Here is an 18,620-nt window from a genome sequence, read left to right on the forward strand (position 1 = left end):
ACACACACACACACACACACACACACCTAGGGAGAGTTTAATATGGTCGATTCACCTGACCTCCATGTCTTTGGACTGTGGGAGGAATCCGGAGCACCCGGAGGAAACCCACGCAGACATGGGGAGAACATGCAAACTCCACACAGAGGACGACCCGGGACGACCCCCAAGGTTGGACTACCCCGGGGCTCGAACCCAGGACTTGGTTGGTTGATTGATTTACCTTCTTGCGGGGAGGCGACCGCACTAACCACTGCGCCACCACTGAGTTACTGCGCACATCGTGCAATGGCGACATCAGGTGGATCCAGGCCCCACCGGCCCCTAATGGTGACACGCCGTTGTAAATTAGCATGTTGTAAACAACAAAACAACTCTGAGTTTGGACTTTACGAAAAAATGTGTAAAAGATGGGAGAACCATCACATACGCAGTAAAACTTGCCACCAGAGCATGTGTCATTTTTTCTCTTAAGATTTTTCTTTCTTTTTTTTTTGGGAGGGGGTAATTGTCCCCTACCCCAATTTTCTTGGTGGAGAATCCTTTGCTGGATAAATGGCTCAAGTAGGTCCAAAATTATATTATTTCCTAATATCCATGAAATTAAACGTGTTTCAGTTTGGGGTTTGATAAATTATTTTCAAGAACACGCAGTTTATTAAATATCTTAACATTACATATGTCCACAGTAGCTTCTTTTAGTGTCTGCGAAACATAGATTATGATCCAAGAGGTGTCTAATAAGATACTTTATTGTGCATAGATACAACTAACTTTGTTCCCCGGTTTTAACCCATCCTATTGTATAGAAGCAGCGGGCAACTGCAGCGCCCGGGGACCAACTCCAGTTCTTCTTTCCATTGCCTTGCTCATGGGCACAGGCAGGAGTATTAACCCTCACATGCATGTCTTTTTGATGGTGGGAGGAAACCAGAGCACCCGGAGGAAACCCACGCAAACACAGGGAGAACATACAAACTCCACACAGAAAGGACCTGGGACGGCCTGGGGTTCGAACCCAGGACCTTCTTGCTGTGAGGCAACAGCGCCAACCACTGGGCCACCGTGTAAACAGCAGTCTTTGACTACTCTAGCATAACACTTTCAGTTATATACTACATCTTTGCTGGCTTTTAATGAAAACACTGACACTTGTGATCTGTTCTCTGTGACCCTGTTTACACTTGGTTTTAAAATGCGTTTTGGGCGATCGGACCACAAGTGGACAGCGAGACACATCGCCGTTTACACCTGTCTGTCACGCGTCTCCAAATGCGTCCTGCTGACCACGTGTGTTCAGATTTCGTTACTACTATTACTACTACGGCTGCCGGTTACGTCCTTGTTGAGGACGCATCCGGACGCATTAGTGTTTACGCTACAATAGATATGTGGTCAAACGCGTCCCAGACCACCTCGGCAAGTGGTTTGAGTAACCGGTTCACAAAACGTTGTGGTGGTCTTTTACACTTGTATTTAGCACTGTCCACTTGTGAGCTGATCGCAAAAAACACATACTAAAATCAAGCGTAGACGGGGTCCGCCTCTCCTATAGGTGACTGGTGAAGTATCAAGAGTCAGCTGTGCATGCTAATTACGTTACGCATTTTGGAGCCACTTGTGTAGTCATGAATAAAACATCCACACAATTATGTTCAGTAAATTTTAATGCGGAGTACACCGGTGGCCGTCATAGCAAGTGCTGCGTCTACACAGTTCATGAACTATATGCAGTAAATATTGTATATTGTTTGCTTTTGAGCTGCAGTAAAGTGATATTTGTGGTAGATTGTGCAACATCACATAACCTTCATCCGTCTGCATGCCTACAGAGAGAATCCTGTGGGCCCCGCTATTTTCCCGTCTACTTTCCATAATAACAAAACAGTATTTTCACAATGGTTCCTCCTTTCCCCCAGTTCCCTTCATGGACAAATACCTTGAAGCAACAGTGAAGCATTTTCATTCTTCTTTCTCCCCTTTTGCTTTTCTTTCAAATCAGCACATATCAACAATATTTCAAATATGGGTCATTTATAAGCCTGTGTCCCTTATTTTACGCTTTCAGTCTGATCCAAAATCAATTGGCCTATATAAATGCAGTTTAAAAAGGAAATAAAAATAGAGGGGGGGGGGTCTAAAGGAATTACGGGAAGGTAAACAGCCATTTGCTCCACCTTATCATTTGCTGAAATGACACTAATGGACACCAGGGTTCATGTAATTTACTGCGGTGCTTAATTAAAGTCATATTACACTCTTCAGAAAAAAAAACTAAAAAAAAAAAACAGATCACACAGACTGTTTTTATTGCAGGTTGACAAGGGAAGTACTTCTAAAATACAACAGTAACAATCAACCATTAAACCATTTCATGGTTTGAAACAAGTTTCTCCATTGCATATCGATATAGATGGTGCTCAGGGTTTAGCATACTTTAAGACAGCCTTAGTTTTCATCAATCCTTTTACCACTGCATTCAAAAAACACACTGGAAACAAATTCCCACCGTAATACTGCATTAATAACTCTTGAAAATAAGGCTTGACTTTATACCGATCACCCAGTCAGTGCTTAACATTGTGCGTTTACATGACAGGCTAAAGTAGTAAGGTTGGAGAAGCATGGAATGCCTGGAGTGACATTGTGCCATCTATGTATTTTCTGGAATAAACATGTCCTGAACACATTAAGGGTGTGACATTAACAAAAGATAGTGCAGGGGGAAGCCATAACTACCGCTAAACTTCCACTTGGCAGTTACAGAGCAGTATCGGGATGTCCAGGACTACATGGGATGGCTCTTCAATTATAGGCCTTCATCGTCTCCTGCTGGATGTTGTCTTGCTTGAGACGATAGTCATATAGGGCAGCCTTGATGGCGTCTTCTGCAAGCACTGGGGAATAGAATAGAATAGAATAAAATAGAATGCTACAGTATATCCACATTATAGGAAAAAAATACTGTGCCTATAATTGTACCAATATGATAACGAGAAATAATAAAACATCTTCAATTAAGACTTACTAGAGCAGTGAAGTTTAACCGGTGGAAGACTCAGCTCTTTGGCAATGTCAGTGTTCTTAATCGTCAAGGCTTCATCAATCTGTGTGGGAAAGCATAGTTTCATGTAATAAAAAATAAAGTCAACTCAATATTATAATGTCAGGGAGAGTAGCAAAAAAGTTTTTCAAATTGAAATAAGTAATAAACAGGACAGCAGTAAGCAAAACACCATACCAGAAAGAGTATAAGTTTCGTGTGTGTGTGTGTGTGTGTGTGTATAATCCCAACTCACAGATTTGCCCTTCACCCACTCCGTAGCCAGAGAGCTGGAGGCAATGGCAGAGCCACAGCCAAAGGTCTTGAATCTGGCATCCACAATCTTCCCATCGTCACCCACCTCAATCTATCGGATAAAGGTCTAATTTACTTTTCATGTGTCTTAAAAATCTTAAAAATACAAATGACTTAACTCAAGTGCAGCCAATTTAATTTTATCTCATAAAGTACTTCCATTTGGCCAAATTATCAAAACTGATGTATTTCAGGCATAGGATGATAATGCGTTGGTGTAGTCTGGTTTAGTAACGATTGGGGATGTAACGATACACGGTTTGATTTGTGATACTGGGTTCATGATTCGAATTCTCAAAATATTCTTATCAAAATTTGAATGAAGAAAAACGATGACTGAAAATTATTCCTTTTTTTATTTCGGAGGCATAAACAATAGGGATGGGATGACGTAGTAATTTCATGATTCGATTTGATTCACGGTTCGATTAAGCCACAATTTGATGTGATAAAAACACGTGTAGCAGTGACCGGGGCGGCTTGGAAGAGTGGGGTGATTGGTCAAGTACAATTGGGAGAAAGGGGGGGGGGTTTCATGCACCATATTTGTTTATTTACTAGTACATTAACAGGCACTTTAACTTGGATGAAAGCGCTATCAGTCTGCTGGTCGTCTCACTCCGTTCTTCAGTACTTAGCTTTTTGACTCCATTTTTGAGCCGGCGTGTTTCCACAAGATTCCGCAAAATTTGAGATGAGACGTGAAGAATCGGGCAGGTGAGTCTTCCAAGTGTGAAATCCCTTTTAACAATCCATACATTGTTTTCAATTCTGACAGGAAATCCAAAGTATTGCCAAAATGTTGACTTAACACAGATGGAGCGCCGTAACTACCGCTTGGCTTTAGTTTTGCATTGCAAAGGGCTGGCGCCCTCTGCTGTAAAAACTGTACATGGACGGAGAAGGAGGAGAGGAGGAGGCAGACGGATTAAGCAGCAGACAATAGTCTGCAGTGTGTACTTTCAATGCTCACCGTTAGGTCCCATGAAGTACATGGTCATGTTTTTACATAGTTTCATCCCTAGTATAGATTAGTACTGGGGGATACGGAAGAAACTGCCGTCACAATAAGCATAGAGAATTTACTATGATGGATATATATCATGATATGTGGTTACCAAAATTCAAAATTACCAGATCTAAGACTCCAACTGAGGTTCGTCCCATTAAACTGTTTGGTATTGCTAAGTATAAAATCAAACCTAGTTTCCCAATAATATTCCCTGAAACATTTCCAACCTATTTGTGTGAGTAAAGTTTTAAGTAAGAGATTCTTGTTATCATTAATTCAGACAACATTTTATATCATGATATGGCAATATCATTCAAGTACAATACCACCAAAGAACAGTAGATGATAATATTGAACTACTGCTCAGCCCTAGTTCGATAAATGTCAATACTGAAAATCAAAACTGATGGCAGACATACCTGAAGCTTCATTACATCTCCACAGGCAGGAGCACCCACCAGGCCAGTCCCAACGTTCTTGGAGTTCTTGTTGAGTGTGCCAACATTTCTTGGGTTCTCATAGTGGTCCACCACCTTTAATTAATATAAGGATTACGTGCTTGGATGATTAAACGTTATATTTAATTGCATCACAGCAGATCCACTTCATGGTGTTTTTCTTAATCTTAACTGACATAGAATATTAATATTAACAATAATAATAATGATCGTTACATTTATATAGCGCTTTTCTAGACATCCAAAGCACTTCACATTAAAGGGGGGGTAACTCACCTCAACCACCACCTATGTGTAGCACCCACCTGGGTGATGCGCGTATTGAAAAATATTGAAAAATTTAAAATGTTCTTAGGGAAACTAAATTATAACAGTATCCTAGGGCTCTTTTGGCATCCCACTGTCATCAAAAAAAGGAGCCTATGCCAGTCTTAGTCATGGCCATTATACAATTGGCGGATTCAACATTGCGTAAGGGTTGCTGAAATAATCAGATTACAAGATAGCGCCATTGTATACAATAGGCAAATCCCCCCTGCCCCCCCCCCCTCAGAATTTTCTGCAGAGTCACTCTGACAACTAAATTTCTGAGCCTATAGTGCAAGTCACTATAGAGTATGTCCCTTAAAACTACGCTGTTATCAAATATAATGGGTGGCGTACTCTATATTGTCATGTGGTGTTATTAATTTCAAAATGGTCTGCAATCATCAGATTGCATGCTGAGATGAAAATAACTACCCCTTCCATAGAGACAGCTGGTTTTACGCACTTACACGCCCCATGAAACCAACATTTCTAATGCGAAAATTACAACTCCTCTCCTTTAACAAGCACACATCTCCCTGGCTTCGCCATGTCGACTACATAACGGGCCTGAACTGCGCCAACACGGTTTTATCAGGCGAATCATACTATTTATTATGTTACATCGCCAGTGAGGGATTTCTATACAGCTCGTATCTCTCGTACTCGGGCTACTCGGGGGGGGGGGGGGGACAATAGCAAAACAGTAAAAGCAAAGTAAATCGAGCATCATGAATAAACTCTGAGGCTTAACAGGCTCAAAACAAGTGGCAGCTTTCGCACTAGGGCATCATGGAGGGCAGATTAGAGTCCTGCGAAATGCTTCCCTTAGCAACCTAAACCGGTAAACTTCGCTTTGGGATGGTGTTGACGTTATCTTACAGTCCATGACGCTTTCCACCGTCTGTTTCTCCTATGTGATGTAACTTGGGCTGACGACTAACTAGTCCGCTAAGTTATCAAAGTGTCTACGTTAACACTTACCCCTAAGATGGTGAAGTTCACCTTACTTCTTACTTCACCCTGACTAATGTTATTTACCTCGGCTGGCGAGGCGAGCAAGTTTGGCTGGTCAACACAACGCCAGTCGAGATGCGGCTCGTCAGATAATGGCGCGTCTGCGAACTGCGCCACCACTAAGCTGTTTGCATGATGAAACCAATATAAAATAAGAGAGCCGTACCTTCTGGTGATAGCAACACTGGGCTTTGAACTCCGGCGCAGAAAGCCTCCTGTTGATCAGACCAAGAGGACTTAAGCACCTCTTCACCATGGAGCACGCCATGCCGACGAAACAAGTGACGCAGTTGAAAAAACGAGCCGGGTCGTGCAGAGCTTGTTGTGCGCTAGAGGAGGAGCTCGCGACTAAAGAGTCGACCGGCCCGAGCGAACTACAAGCCAAGCGCGTGACAGGAAGACACGCCCTACACTCTGTCAGCGCCAATTAAATTGTCCGAGGGAATAATAATAATAATAATAATAATAATAAGGCTAACACTCAGAGTCGCTTTACAATAAACGGGGTGAAACAAGACAACAGATAAACGTAACACAAACATACAGGGGTGGATGGGGAGGGGGTGGGGGGGCTACAAGAGGGAGAAGCGGCAGCCCCACATGACATACTCTTAAACAGACACAAAAGGGCAAGAAAAAGAAAGAAAGAGGGGAAAAAACAGCACGGTTGATTGTCTGTAGGGGTTTCCTCCCGTAGCCTATTCCTCTCCCGAGGTGTCCACTAGGCAGTGGCACTATTTAACCCATAGCGGAGGCATCAGGTAATATCCGCACACCGGTGTGCCTGCGTACCGCACGTCTAGGGGCCGCAGACCTCCGCCGAGTCCCTTGTAGTCCCCCCCCCCCCCTTTACACAACGAACTTCATTTACAATAATATATAATAGTCAATAAAACAAACAATAAAAAAACAATCAGTAAATAAAAACACACCACAGTCAAAAATCATTAAAAGTACAGACCCCCTCAATATATTTTAAAAACGTTCATGCTGCATTGCTTCCGGTATCAGATAGGAAGGGGCTTTGTTGATGGCGGGCTTCTCCCGCCTTCACCTCTCACTGAAATCAATGTGCTGCCAAGTGTCGAGAATCGTATTCTGGTCCTCATGTGGCTCTTAACTTTTGCGTACTCCTCGTTGCGTTTATTGCCAGTCGCTTATGGTACTTCGCAGCTTGAGTGCTGTCAGTACCCGACTGTTGTACTTTCTCATCTTATCCCTCGCCCCTTGTAGTTCAGGTCCAAGGTGTACCCTGTTACCGTGTGTCGCCACAAGGAGGCACTAGATAGGGCTCGCTGTTGGAGAGGCGTTTGGCGTTTTTCTACAAAACAGCTGCTCAGTACTTGCTAATCGTTTCAGAGGCACTGCGTCATTCACGTCTTGACACAACGTAAACAGACATAAAGAGGAAGGTGAACCACATCCTTCTTATTTTGGGGGAATTTTATATGCACAAATCAAAATATATGAAAGTGAAATCCAACTTTTTGTGCATTTCACAAAGTTTCTTTCACAAACAAGGGCCTTCAATTCGTGAAAAATACAAATGCTGTGAAACTTTTTAGTATAATAGAAGACTACAATTTACAAAAAAAGCCCTAGCACTGTTAAATTTTTATGTTTTTCATATTGTTGTTATTTCAACCTCTCGTCTGTTTTAAGCTTATTTCTTTTTTTACTATCTTTCGTTTGTATGCACCTGATCTTATTGTTGTAACATAGAAATGTTATTGCCATGTTGTTTGTACATTTGAAATTGTTACATAAAAAAGACAGGATGTGACGTGCTTCAAAATAAATAATGGCGCGTGTGTGTGTGTGTGTGTGTGTGTGTGTGTGTGTGTGTGTGTGTGTGTGTGTGTGTGTGTGTGTGTGTGTGTGTGTGTGTGTGTTTGAGTATACCCCTTTTTTTTTTACTTGAATTGCACCAGTTTTTTTTATAGCAGACAAGACAAAGTGGACCCCGGTTTTTATCTAATGTCACTAAAACATTGTAAGAATAGTCTATATTTTGTCAGTCCTTCCATCATGTCTTGTGACCAAAAATGGTTTTGCAACCCAGAGAGAAGAGGCTCCCTAAAAAAAAACCCCAAAAAAAACCGTTCTTTCAGGACTTCTTAAGAGAGTGTTTTCCAGCTTGAAGGCTGAACATAAATAAAAAATCAGAATCAGAATCAGAATCCACTTTACTGGCCAAATGTGCCTGTGTACAAGAAGACTTTGACTCCAGTACACAGCAGCTTCTAGCACTTGCAAACATGACTGGCACACAAAAAAACAAAACAAAAAAACAACAACAAAAAAACGGAAAAAAGAAATAAATGGAAAAACAACAGGCAACTGGAGGCAGGCAAGCATGTATGCACAACAGGTATGTTGCTACTATGCAGTTTTGTTATGGTTGAGTAATCAACAACCTATTCCCATATGCTTATATGCTATATTGCCCATACACTATATCATATACCATGCCACAACTCCACAACCCATCATGCCCAGATAAAATGCTATATACTCCCACTATATTACACTATATTATCTTACGTATGTACAAGAAGTATACACTATATATTCACCTGCCATCCACCTCACAACTACATACTATATTATATACCTATGTTACAACCACAACAATATTCAAAGGAATTGAATCAAGAGCAACTGGACTCGGTAACCATGACCTGGATTAACGAGAACATTCACAGACAACCACAACAATAACAGCAATAATATTACTGTTGTACATTTGTATTGCACATCTGGTTTAAAGAGGTACTGCACATCATACATATGTAGGTGAGACATCTTGCCCCGAAGGGGGTTATTTACAAAGTGTCATATTTACATAATAAGTGTCTACTCCTGCACTATACTGTCAAGTGTTCATGAGCGAGATGACCTGTGGGAAAGAACTTCTCCTGTGTCTGGTGGTTTTGGTGTCCATTGTTCTGTAGCACTTGTCAGAGGGTAGGAGTTCAAACAGACTGTGTCCTGTGTTGGGGGGGGGGGGGTCTGTGCTGATTCTGCTCGCCCATTTCTGGTTCTAGTGGTGTACAATTGCTGCAGGGTGGGCAGGGGAGAGCCAATGAGTTTTTTTTTTTTTTTCTGCTGACATTACTGTTCGCTGCAGTGTGTCCCTATCCTGATTTGTTGCTGCTCCGAACCAGACCGTGATGGACGTGCACAGGACAGGTTCAGTGACTGTGGTGTTGAACTGGCTCAACAGACCCTGTCTGTGACAGACCAAATTTCCCCCAACTGCCGTAGAAAGAACATCCTCTGCTGGGTCTTTTTTTAGAATGGCGTTGATGTTGGTCTCCCACTTCAGGTCTTTGGAAATGTCAGTTCCCAGAAACTTGAAGGTGTCCATGACACAAGGCTGTTAGGTGTGAGGGGGAGCAGTGCTGAGGGGTGTCTCCTAAAGTCCACTGTTATCTCCAAAGTCTTGAACGTGTTCAGCTCCAAGTTGTTCTGACTACACCAGAGCACCAGCCACTAAACCTCCCGCCCATAGGCGGAAATCACGGGGGTGGGGGTGGGGGAGATGATATATCCCCCCTAATATCCCCCCACATTCCTGGGGGCGGGGGTACCAGTGCTGGCTGTATTTATATCAGAAGTGACCTACCCCAGCCTCACCTGCTGTTTCCTGCCTGTCAGGAAGCTGGTGATCCACTAACATCTGGCGGGGCATACAGCGAGCTGGGATAGTGTGGAGGAGAGGATTTCTGGAAGGATGGTGATGAATGCCGAGCTGAAGTCCACAAACAGGATCCTTGTGTATCTCGCTGGGCAGTCAGGTGTTGCAGGATGTAGTGCAGTCGCATGTTGACTGCATCATCCACTGACCTGTTTGCCGAGTAGGCAAACTGCAGGGGGTCCAGCAGGTGTCCTGTGACGTTCTCCAGGTGGGCCAACACCAATCATTCAAAAGTCTTGATGATCACAGACGTCAGAGCGACAGGTTTGTAGTCATTCAGTCCTGTGATGGAGGGTTTCTTTGGGACTGGGATGATGGTGGAGCGTTGGAAGCAGGAGGGGTCTTCACACAGCTCCAGGGATCTGTTGAAGATCTGCATGACATTTGGATGGTTTTTATATCATTTTTGTAACAATTCAGTTTCTCAGGTTGTACTTGTATGAAATTCTACGACATATCATCCATCCATCCATCCATCCATTATCCAAACCGCTTATCCGGCCCTCAGGGTCAGAGATCGCTTTTCCTGATTGTCAGGCATTTCGTAACAGGGGGAACCTTTTTAGTCACTGCCCAGGAAGCAGAAGTGAGAAGCTGCCATTCAGTATAAGAGGATTCTGAGAGAGATTAAGTTATAGCTGTATTTTACACGCTTGCACAAGGTGAGTCCTCTATGGCAAATTATCACATCCAATACACATTTAAAATTCAAGGCACTTTACTTATTGACACTGTGACAAGATTTAATCTTCTATATTTTTTTCATCCGTTCTCATGTTTTTACAACAGCTGGTGTTTAATACCTTAAGATGAACCTTCAAGTGGAGGGATTGGAAAACTACCCGGTTAACTACCCTGACTATGATTATACTCCAGACAATGGAACGGATTACAACATCTCCTCAGTCGGTCATGGGACTTTCACCGACACAAAGTCCTTTTTGACCAACACTCTGGTGGCAATCAGTGTTACCATATCTGTGATGGGCCTTGGAGGAAACGCTGTGGTCATTTGGATCTGTGGCTGGAAAATGAAAAAAAGCGTCAACACCACCTGGTACCTTAGTCTCGCCATTTCAGATTTTCTGTTCTGTGCCTTTCTGCCTTTGGAAATTGTCTATTTGGTCACCACTAACTGGCCGTTTGGACGGCTGCTATGTAAGCTGACCTCCTCTGCTCTGTTTCTTAACATGTTCAGCAGTGTTTTTCTGTTGGTTCTGATTAGCGTGGATCGCTGTGTCATGATTACGTTCCCTGTATGGTCACAGAACCATAGGACGGTGTGGAAGGCAACTTTAGCGGTGCTCCTAATGTGGGCCCTCTCCGCCACCCTGACCTTGCCTGCACTTATTTACAGAACGACCACAGTGCACGGGTCTGTCACACAGTGCCACAATGATTATATGACAGTATCCAGACACAAAGTGGTGGCACTGACTCGATTCATCTGTGGGTTTGTGATTCCTTTTCTAATCATTGTGTTTTGCTGTTCGGTCCTCTGTCTGAGGCTGAGAAGTTTAACCATCAAGTCCACAAAGCCTTACAAAGTCATGACTGCACTAATATTGTCCTTTTTTATTTGTTGGGTTCCCTACCACACCTTCATTCTACTTGAGTTTGATTTAGGTAACCACAATCTGAATATAATCAAGTCTGGCCTACATGTGGGGGTCACTCTGGCAGCGGCAAACAGTTTCATCAACCCTTTTCTTTATGTGTTCATCGGTAATGACTTTCAACGAACCCTGAAGCATTCCTTCATGTCCAGGATAGAGAATGCGATGGCTGACGATGGTCGCACAGGCGGCTATAACCCTACAAGGACTAACGTCAATGATATCAGAGATATGCCGTTATAAACTTTGTTATGGCTGCCCACTTGCATTTCACTGTTATAGACGCACTATGTATTTATATTTCCAATATTAATGTATCATTATAGTGGTTACCCAACAATTGTCTTCTTCAATTTTTTGGGGGGGGGGTTCCCCCTTTTTCTCTCCAATTACCCCACTCTTCCGAGCCGTCCCGGTCGTTGCTTCACCCCCTCTGCCAAACCGGGGAGGGCTGCAGACTACCACATTCCTCATCCGGTACATGTGGAGTTGCCAGCCGCTTCTTTTCACCTGACAGTGAGGAGTTTCACCAGGGGGACGTAGCGCGCGGGAGGATCACACTATTTCCCCCAAATTCCACCTCCCCCCCAAACGGCCACCCCGACCGACCAGAGGCGGCACTAGTGCAGCGACCAGGGCACATACCCACAACCAGCTTCCCACCCGCAGACACGGCCAGTTGTGTCTGTAGGGACGCCCGACCAAGCCGGAGGTCACACGGGGATTCGAACCGGCGATCCCCGTGTTGGCAGGCAACGGAATAGACGCTACGCTACCCAGACGCCACCCTCTTCTTAATCAGTTTTATGAAATGCAATAAGATATATGCTTGAGACATTTTTGATATGTCATCAAAAATCAGTTCCTCATTCTGTACTGAAATATCCCTTTCAATAAGTTCAAATCATAAGATGTGCTTGTTTGAAAACATTTCATGGTTAAGCTTCACTTGGTACCATAAAACCTTATTTTCATACCTCAAAAAGCATCTTGCACTGTTTGTATTTGTTTGATACCTGAACAAAGTAACAAAATAACTCAGTTTAATATAAAATGTCATCTTACTGGTTTGACCTGTCAACTAAATATTATAATAGGTCTTTCAAAACTAAACAATGTCACATTTTAAAGTTAAAATGTGACATTATTTGTGCTCGTGAAGTGTAGGGGTGTCATGTAGGCCTAAATGTTGTTGTTTTTTTAATTGTATTGTTTTATTTTATTGTATTGTTGCTCATATTCTATGGACCAGCTGTGTGTCCGAAATAAAGATTATTATTATTAAAGAGCTACGGCTGATTGTATAGAAAGGCATTATTAAGGCTGTTGGATGTTGTCACTGTGATTTGTGGTGGAGCTGGTGTGCATCTAGAACATATGGTTCTTAACAGGCCATGGTGCCTTTTCCTAATGAGATTATTAGTTGTATCCTACACAACGTGGGTAGAGCACTTTGACTGCCACCCTGGCTGCCGAGGTTGTTTTTGGTCTGGAATCCCTGAGTGACTTGCTGAGGAGCCCTTATCTGGCTGGAGATGGAGCCAATAGCTTGTCCATGTCATGTCTGAACAGAGGAATTAGCAGCAGTCAGTAGAGGAAATGGGGGAAAAAACAAAATGGGTGTATACTATGATTTAAATGCATTTTAAAGGCCAATAAATGCTAAAAGCAAGGACAACAAAGTGTACTGATGACTAAAGGAAAAGTGTCCTTGGTTCTTAGCTATATAGTAAACTAATGCAAAAATGCAAGGTTTTATGATTCATTTAACCAGTTCCTTATCCTTCCTGGCAGCTTCTCTGGAAGTGAAAGTAAGTAAAGTTTGGCGTCATGTGGCGACGAACCAACAGCTCCTACGTAAAAGAAATAGTTTACTACTTTTCTCATTTCCCCAATTTTGCACAGCATGTACAAATCATTTAGTCAGCTGCCATGTGGTGGTGAAATGCTTTTGTAAGAAGATAAGACACAAATCATAGTGCAGGGCAAACATGATGACTTGTGTCTCTTGTTGAGTCATTTCCATCAATTATTTGGCCAACACTCATATGACATAGGATATATTTAAGAGGAAATTAAACCCATTCTATAGTGACACCAAAGTGATTTCAAATGTGAGCCGTGAAGGTACAAAAGGAGAAGCATCCAAAAGTTGTAAAATAATGTTGGCTATATTAGCATCAACAGACATCAAATTTACTGGAATATCTTATTTTCTGCAGTATTTTGTTACACCATTTGCCTTCACGAAAAGAAAATGGAGGATTTCGACAAAAAGAATTACAACAAACACTTTTTGAAATGAAACCCGAAAAGCACGAGTTACAAATTTAATAATTCACTGATAATAATTGTAAAAAAAAAAAAAAAATCCAGGACCGTGACCTCTAACTCAAGTGTGGGCCATGTAATTCCTTGTTTAAAACTGTAATATATAGCTAAATTACAAGGTTATCAGAGGTTTTTTAATAGAGTTACAAATTTACAGAGCCCTTTAACAACATATCAGTAATAATGCACTACTACTACTACTACTACTACTACTACTACTACCACCACCACTACCACCACTACTACCACTACTACTACTACTACTACTGCTACTACTACTACTACTACTACTACTACCACTACTTTCGGCTGCTCCCGTTAGGGGGCGCCATAACGGATCATCCGTTTCCATCTCTTCCTGTGTTCTGCATCTTCCTCTGTCACACCAGCCACCTGCATGTCCTCCCTCACCACATCCATAAACCTCCTCTTTGGCCTTCCTCTTCTCCTCTTCCCTGGCAGCTCCATATTCAGCATCCTTCTCCCAATATACCCAGCATCTCTCCTCCACACATGTCCAAGCCATCTCAATCTTGCCTCTCTTGCTTTGTCTCCAAACCGTCCAACCTGATCTGTCCCTCTAATATACTCGTACCTAATCCTGTCCTTCTTTGTCTCTCCCAATGAAGATATTAGCATCTTCAACTCCAGGTTGTATTGAAAAGCTGTCAAGCAGCTGAAAATGGACAGCCTTAACCAAAAGCCCAGCGGGGCTGCCAAAAGAAAGAAAACGGAAGTGAAAGAAGCGGCCACAATTAAAAAAAAGAAATGTTGCGCGATTCATTATCCGAACCGCTTATCCTGCTCTCAGGGTCGCGTGGATGCTGGAGCCTATCCCAACAGTCATTGGACAGCAGGCGGGGAGACACCCTGGACAGGCTGCCAGGCCATCACAGGGCCGAAACATTTACACCTAGGGACCATTTAGTACGGCCAATTCACCGGACCTACATGTCTTTGGACTGTGGGAGGAAACTGGGGGAAAACCCACGTAGACATGGGGAGAACATGCAAACTCGCCACAGAGGACGACCTGGGATGACCCCCCCCCCCCCAAGGTTGGACTACCCCGGGGCTCGAACCCCAGGACCTTCTTGCTATGTGGCGACCGTGCTAACCACTGCACTGCCCTTGACTGATATGTACAGGTTAAAAACATGCTAGCAGCCTGTTTGAGACTATTTGACAGACCACCAAAATTAAGTCAAGTCAAGTCAATTTTATTTGCATAGCTCAGTATCACAAATTACAAGCACCAAAAGGGGTTGATGGAATTTTGGGGACCAAACAGAATGACCTCAGACTTCCATCCATCCATTATCTTAACTGCTTATCCTGCTCTCAGAGTCGTGGGGATTGGGTGGCAGGTGGGGAGACACCCTGGACAGGCCACCAGGCCATCACAGGGCCCACACACACACACACACACACACACACACACACACACACACACACACACACACTCCTAGGGACAATTTAGTATGGCCAATTCATCTGAGCTACATGTCTTTGGACTGTGGGAGGAAACCGGAGCCCCCGGAGGAAACCCACACAGACAACATACAACCTCCACACAGAGGACAACCCGGGACGACCCACCAAGGTTGGACTACCCCAGGGCTCAAACCCAGGACCTTCTTACTGTGAGGTGACCGCGCTTACCACTGTGCCACCGTGCCGCTCGACCTCAGATTTATCATCATTAAATTTAACAACATTTTTGGACATCCAGGATTGGATATCGGAGAGGCAAGTTGTGAGATTTTCTAGGCTGCTAGGATCTGTGGGTTTTAGTGGCATGTATTTAAATATGTATGTATCACATGTATATATCACATACTTTATAGAAGACTATATTCCTTCCTTGCATTCTTCATTGTACCAGCAACGGCAAGTAAAATACTTAGTGCATGTAATGCACATGGCAATAAAAGAATTTCTGATTCTGATGTTGAAGCAAAGGCTTTATTTCTGAGTGTAACTTTGCCTAGACACTCCAACTTGGAGCAGAAACTTGTTTGGTGGTAATGCAGTACACAACCACACATCAACTTTATTCACATTCAAAAAAGAAAAAAAAACTTATGGGCAACATTAACGTTTACAACAACATTGCAAAAACTGTCGAGATGAAGGATGAATCTCACAGTCACAGGAAGCAGGCCATTCAGTTTGGGGGATCTTAACGGAAACGATGGTCACAGTAATAATCTCTGCTCAATTCAAATCATCTAACCTATACGTCCACATTTCCCTTTTAAGTAATATTACGCTTTCCCCCCTGTAACCGATGGTGCGCCTGCCTTTACACACGGCTGTTACAGTTCAAACTGAATGAGTTGACTGAACCTGATTGCTGTGATGCAGAACAAGCCTGAGCCATCTAGAAATGAGCCTTGCCCATTTCTTCACTGTGGTATAGAGTCCAGGTTTTCTTTGAGGCGGCGGGTCAAACTGGGGATCAAGTTAATGTGGTCATCCACACATCTGGCGACACACTGGTCCATACTGGCTCGCACCGCTGGCTCGTTGGCTCCGGAGTCCGCCAGGTCCTTGGCCTTGTCATTACAGTGCAATGTGCACCTGATCAGACGTTGCTACAACCAAAGAAACATCTATTATCCAGAAGACCGCGAGCACAAGGACATAGTAGAGTGAATACGCTAAAAAGACTATGGAAAACAGTCGACTGCAGTACAATTGACCAGTTACACAAAGTGACAGCATCAGGTGGTACGTGTTGCTGTACCTGGAATTTCTCCAGTTCGAAGGTCACCAGCTCCTGAGCCTTGGCCATGGGGGTCTGGCAGCGCTCGATGCATTGATGCACATGTGACATCGAGTGTGTCCCGCTATCACAACAGTCCGCGCTGCACCTGAACATGCGACCCTATAAAATCACATTACGTTTTTTTTATTTTTAATATTACATACACGGCCAGCGTGGAATGCACATGGCATGAGAAAGGTAAGGGAAAACAACTGTTTCATATGTCCAACACTGCACCATTCCCGCAAAAAACTTACTTGCATTTTCCGAATGTGGTCTTTTTCTAAGGTCTGGACCATCTCCTCCACTACGGTCTGCACGCGTTCCTGATTCGAATCAGTCATCTCGACGTTCTCTCGCGCCCCGCAAACAAATTACAAATTAATTTCCACTTTTAACTGGGTCAGCGGTGCAGGCTGGCAAAACCCAGCGCTCTCCAAAACTTCTCTGTGGCACTATGATTAAGATAGAAGTAAGGTCACCCCCGAGCAAGCATGTTTCATAGTGGACTGTTACGACACTTCCGCATATTTTCCGCAATTGAATGAAAAAAAATTCCGGTTCCGTTTCTACATGACGACGACTGACTGACTGACCGGACTGATCTTTTTTTTTTTTTACGAAACTTTATCTAAATCAAATTCAGTAGAACATTACAAAGAGAACGTTACAAAGAGAACATAATATACGTAAAATAAATAATTAAAAAGTCAATAAAAATTTACAAATACAGCAGGGGGAAGTGAAAAAAAAATATATATACACAAAAAAGAATTAAATACATATATTCACGGCATCATATAGTTTCAAAGTCTTAATGGCTTTTTTTGTTTTTAACATTTCGCAAAGATTCGAAATAATACTTAACTTTCATCTTGAATTGAACAATATGTGGTCTTTTACTTGACCATCTATGAATATAAAATGACTGACAAGACTGGTGATTACTGGTCATTTCCGGTGGTAACATGAGCGAAAAAATAGTTATAATTTGTTTTGTTAGCCCATGTTCTTGTGCTTCAACGTAAACTACATATTAAGTTTTGATAATACAAAATCGTACATTATGCAACTACAACTAAAAAAAATCTTTGGCGATTAGAAAAAAAGAGAACCCCCCCATGATCATTATAAATTCAATATATAATGTATTAATTTTGAATAATTGCATGTTTTTGTGACAAATACATTAAAATTAGGAATCAGATATACCTCAAATATACCTCAAATAGTAAAACTAACTACTGACAGGGTGTCGTATGTCATATACTGTGGTGTAGTGTACTGATTTTAAAGACATTCGGGACTATCTTGTGAATTTGGGCTATACAAATAAATTTGACTTGACTACAAAGTCAAAATATAGACATATTATGGGGGGAAAACAGGAACAGGCCAGAGAGAATCAGTGAACAAACAGTAAGTTATTTCTTGACAAGTACTCTGAAATTTAAAATTGGTCAAAAGATTTGTATCCTTTCTGAACAGCATCCTTAAATAAGGAGATATAGTGTCATCTTGGTGTGTAAAAGTTTCACATATATGAATCTTGTTTCGTTTGTGTAAATAAAATACAGAATAATAAGGAAACACCTATCAGAGCCACAATCACACTTGACCTCAATCACTGAAATGCTTTCATACAAAGCTTGAACTGTGTGTTGTGGGATAATGGGCCATTCTTTAAGAGGGAAGACTTCTAGCTCTTTGAGAGGTGAAGGTGGAAATATACTTACTCTGACGATTGGAATTCAGTGTCATGACTCCGTGTAGCTCCCTTTTAAATTAAGATTTAGTTACTTCAAATTTAAAGTCCTCACCCATGTGGTGTTTCCATTATGTCCATTATTTTGTCATATATTATGGCGTGTGTGTGTGTGCGTGTGTATTGTACACACACACACACACACATACACACACATAGATATGTGTAGCCACACACATATACATATATGTGTGTGTGTGTGCGTGTAGATAGATAGATAGGTAGATAGATAGATAGATAGATAGATAGATAGATAGATAGATAGATAGATAGATAGATAGATAGAT

General features: G+C 42.4%; 3 protein-coding genes across 4 annotated transcripts; 1 reads left to right on the forward strand and 2 right to left on the reverse strand.

Moving 5' to 3' along the window:
• Nucleotides 1-2,292: 2,292 nt before the first annotated feature.
• On the reverse strand, nucleotides 2,293-6,508 carry LOC130121655 (iron-sulfur cluster assembly scaffold protein IscU-like). Its single transcript, XM_056290492.1, has 5 exons — nucleotides 6,318-6,508; nucleotides 4,790-4,903; nucleotides 3,300-3,410; nucleotides 3,029-3,107; nucleotides 2,293-2,897 (listed from the first exon to the last, which is right to left on the reverse strand). Exons 1-5 carry the CDS (start codon nucleotides 6,417-6,419, stop codon nucleotides 2,806-2,808), a joined length of 498 nt encoding a protein of 165 aa, XP_056146467.1. The 5' UTR covers nucleotides 6,420-6,508; the 3' UTR covers nucleotides 2,293-2,805.
• Nucleotides 6,509-10,178: 3,670 nt separating this feature from the next.
• Nucleotides 10,179-17,081, reverse strand: fam136a (family with sequence similarity 136 member A). 2 transcript variants are annotated; one of them, XR_008811099.1, is made up of 4 exons: nucleotides 16,826-17,081; nucleotides 16,548-16,688; nucleotides 16,148-16,395; nucleotides 10,179-10,224 (listed from the first exon to the last, which is right to left on the reverse strand). XR_008811099.1 is itself a non-coding variant. In XM_056290748.1 (3 exons), the coding sequence occupies exons 1-3, from the start codon at nucleotides 16,910-16,912 to the stop codon at nucleotides 16,207-16,209; spliced, it is 417 nt and encodes a 138-aa protein (XP_056146723.1). In that variant the 5' UTR covers nucleotides 16,913-17,081; the 3' UTR covers nucleotides 15,748-16,206. The 2 variants fall into 2 exon arrangements, 1 of the variants encoding a protein (XP_056146723.1); XM_056290748.1 differs by lacking the exon at nucleotides 10,179-10,224 and having other exon boundaries at nucleotides 15,748-16,395.
• On the forward strand, nucleotides 10,448-13,055 carry LOC130121827 (chemerin-like receptor 1). Its single transcript, XM_056290747.1, has 2 exons — nucleotides 10,448-10,513; nucleotides 10,641-13,055. The coding sequence occupies exon 2, from the start codon at nucleotides 10,661-10,663 to the stop codon at nucleotides 11,708-11,710; it is 1,050 nt and encodes a 349-aa protein (XP_056146722.1). The 5' UTR covers nucleotides 10,448-10,513; nucleotides 10,641-10,660; the 3' UTR covers nucleotides 11,711-13,055.
• Nucleotides 17,082-18,620: the final 1,539 nt, after the last annotated feature.

The sequence above is a fragment of the Lampris incognitus genome, chromosome 12, assembly GCF_029633865.1.
Source record: "Lampris incognitus isolate fLamInc1 chromosome 12, fLamInc1.hap2, whole genome shotgun sequence".
Classification (NCBI taxonomy): domain Eukaryota; kingdom Metazoa; phylum Chordata; class Actinopteri; order Lampriformes; family Lampridae; genus Lampris; species Lampris incognitus.

Bases quoted from the DNA above. Each gene is read 5' to 3' on its own strand.
- LOC130121655 (XM_056290492.1), bottom strand. From the start codon at position 6,419: ATGGCGTGCTCCATGGTGAAGAGGTGCTTAAGTCCTCTTGGTCTGATC. The intron at 4,904-6,317 runs GTACGGCTCTCT...TATTAATTAAAG, and splicing joins AGTGTTGCTATCACCAGAAG to GTGGTGGACCACTATGAGAA. The intron at 3,108-3,299 runs GTGAGTTGGGAT...TTTCCCACACAG, and splicing joins AGTGGGTGAAGGGCAAATCT to ATTGATGAAGCCTTGACGAT.
- LOC130121827 (XM_056290747.1), top strand. From the start codon at position 10,661: ATGAACCTTCAAGTGGAGGGATTGGAAAACTACCCGGTTAACTACCCT.
- fam136a (XM_056290748.1), bottom strand. From the start codon at position 16,912: ATGACTGATTCGAATCAGGAACGCGTGCAGACCGTAGTGGAGGAGATG. The intron at 16,689-16,825 runs GTAAGTTTTTTG...GTGATTTTATAG, and splicing joins ACCACATTCGGAAAATGCAA to GGTCGCATGTTCAGGTGCAG. The intron at 16,396-16,547 runs GTACAGCAACAC...CTTTGGTTGTAG, and splicing joins TCGAACTGGAGAAATTCCAG to CAACGTCTGATCAGGTGCAC.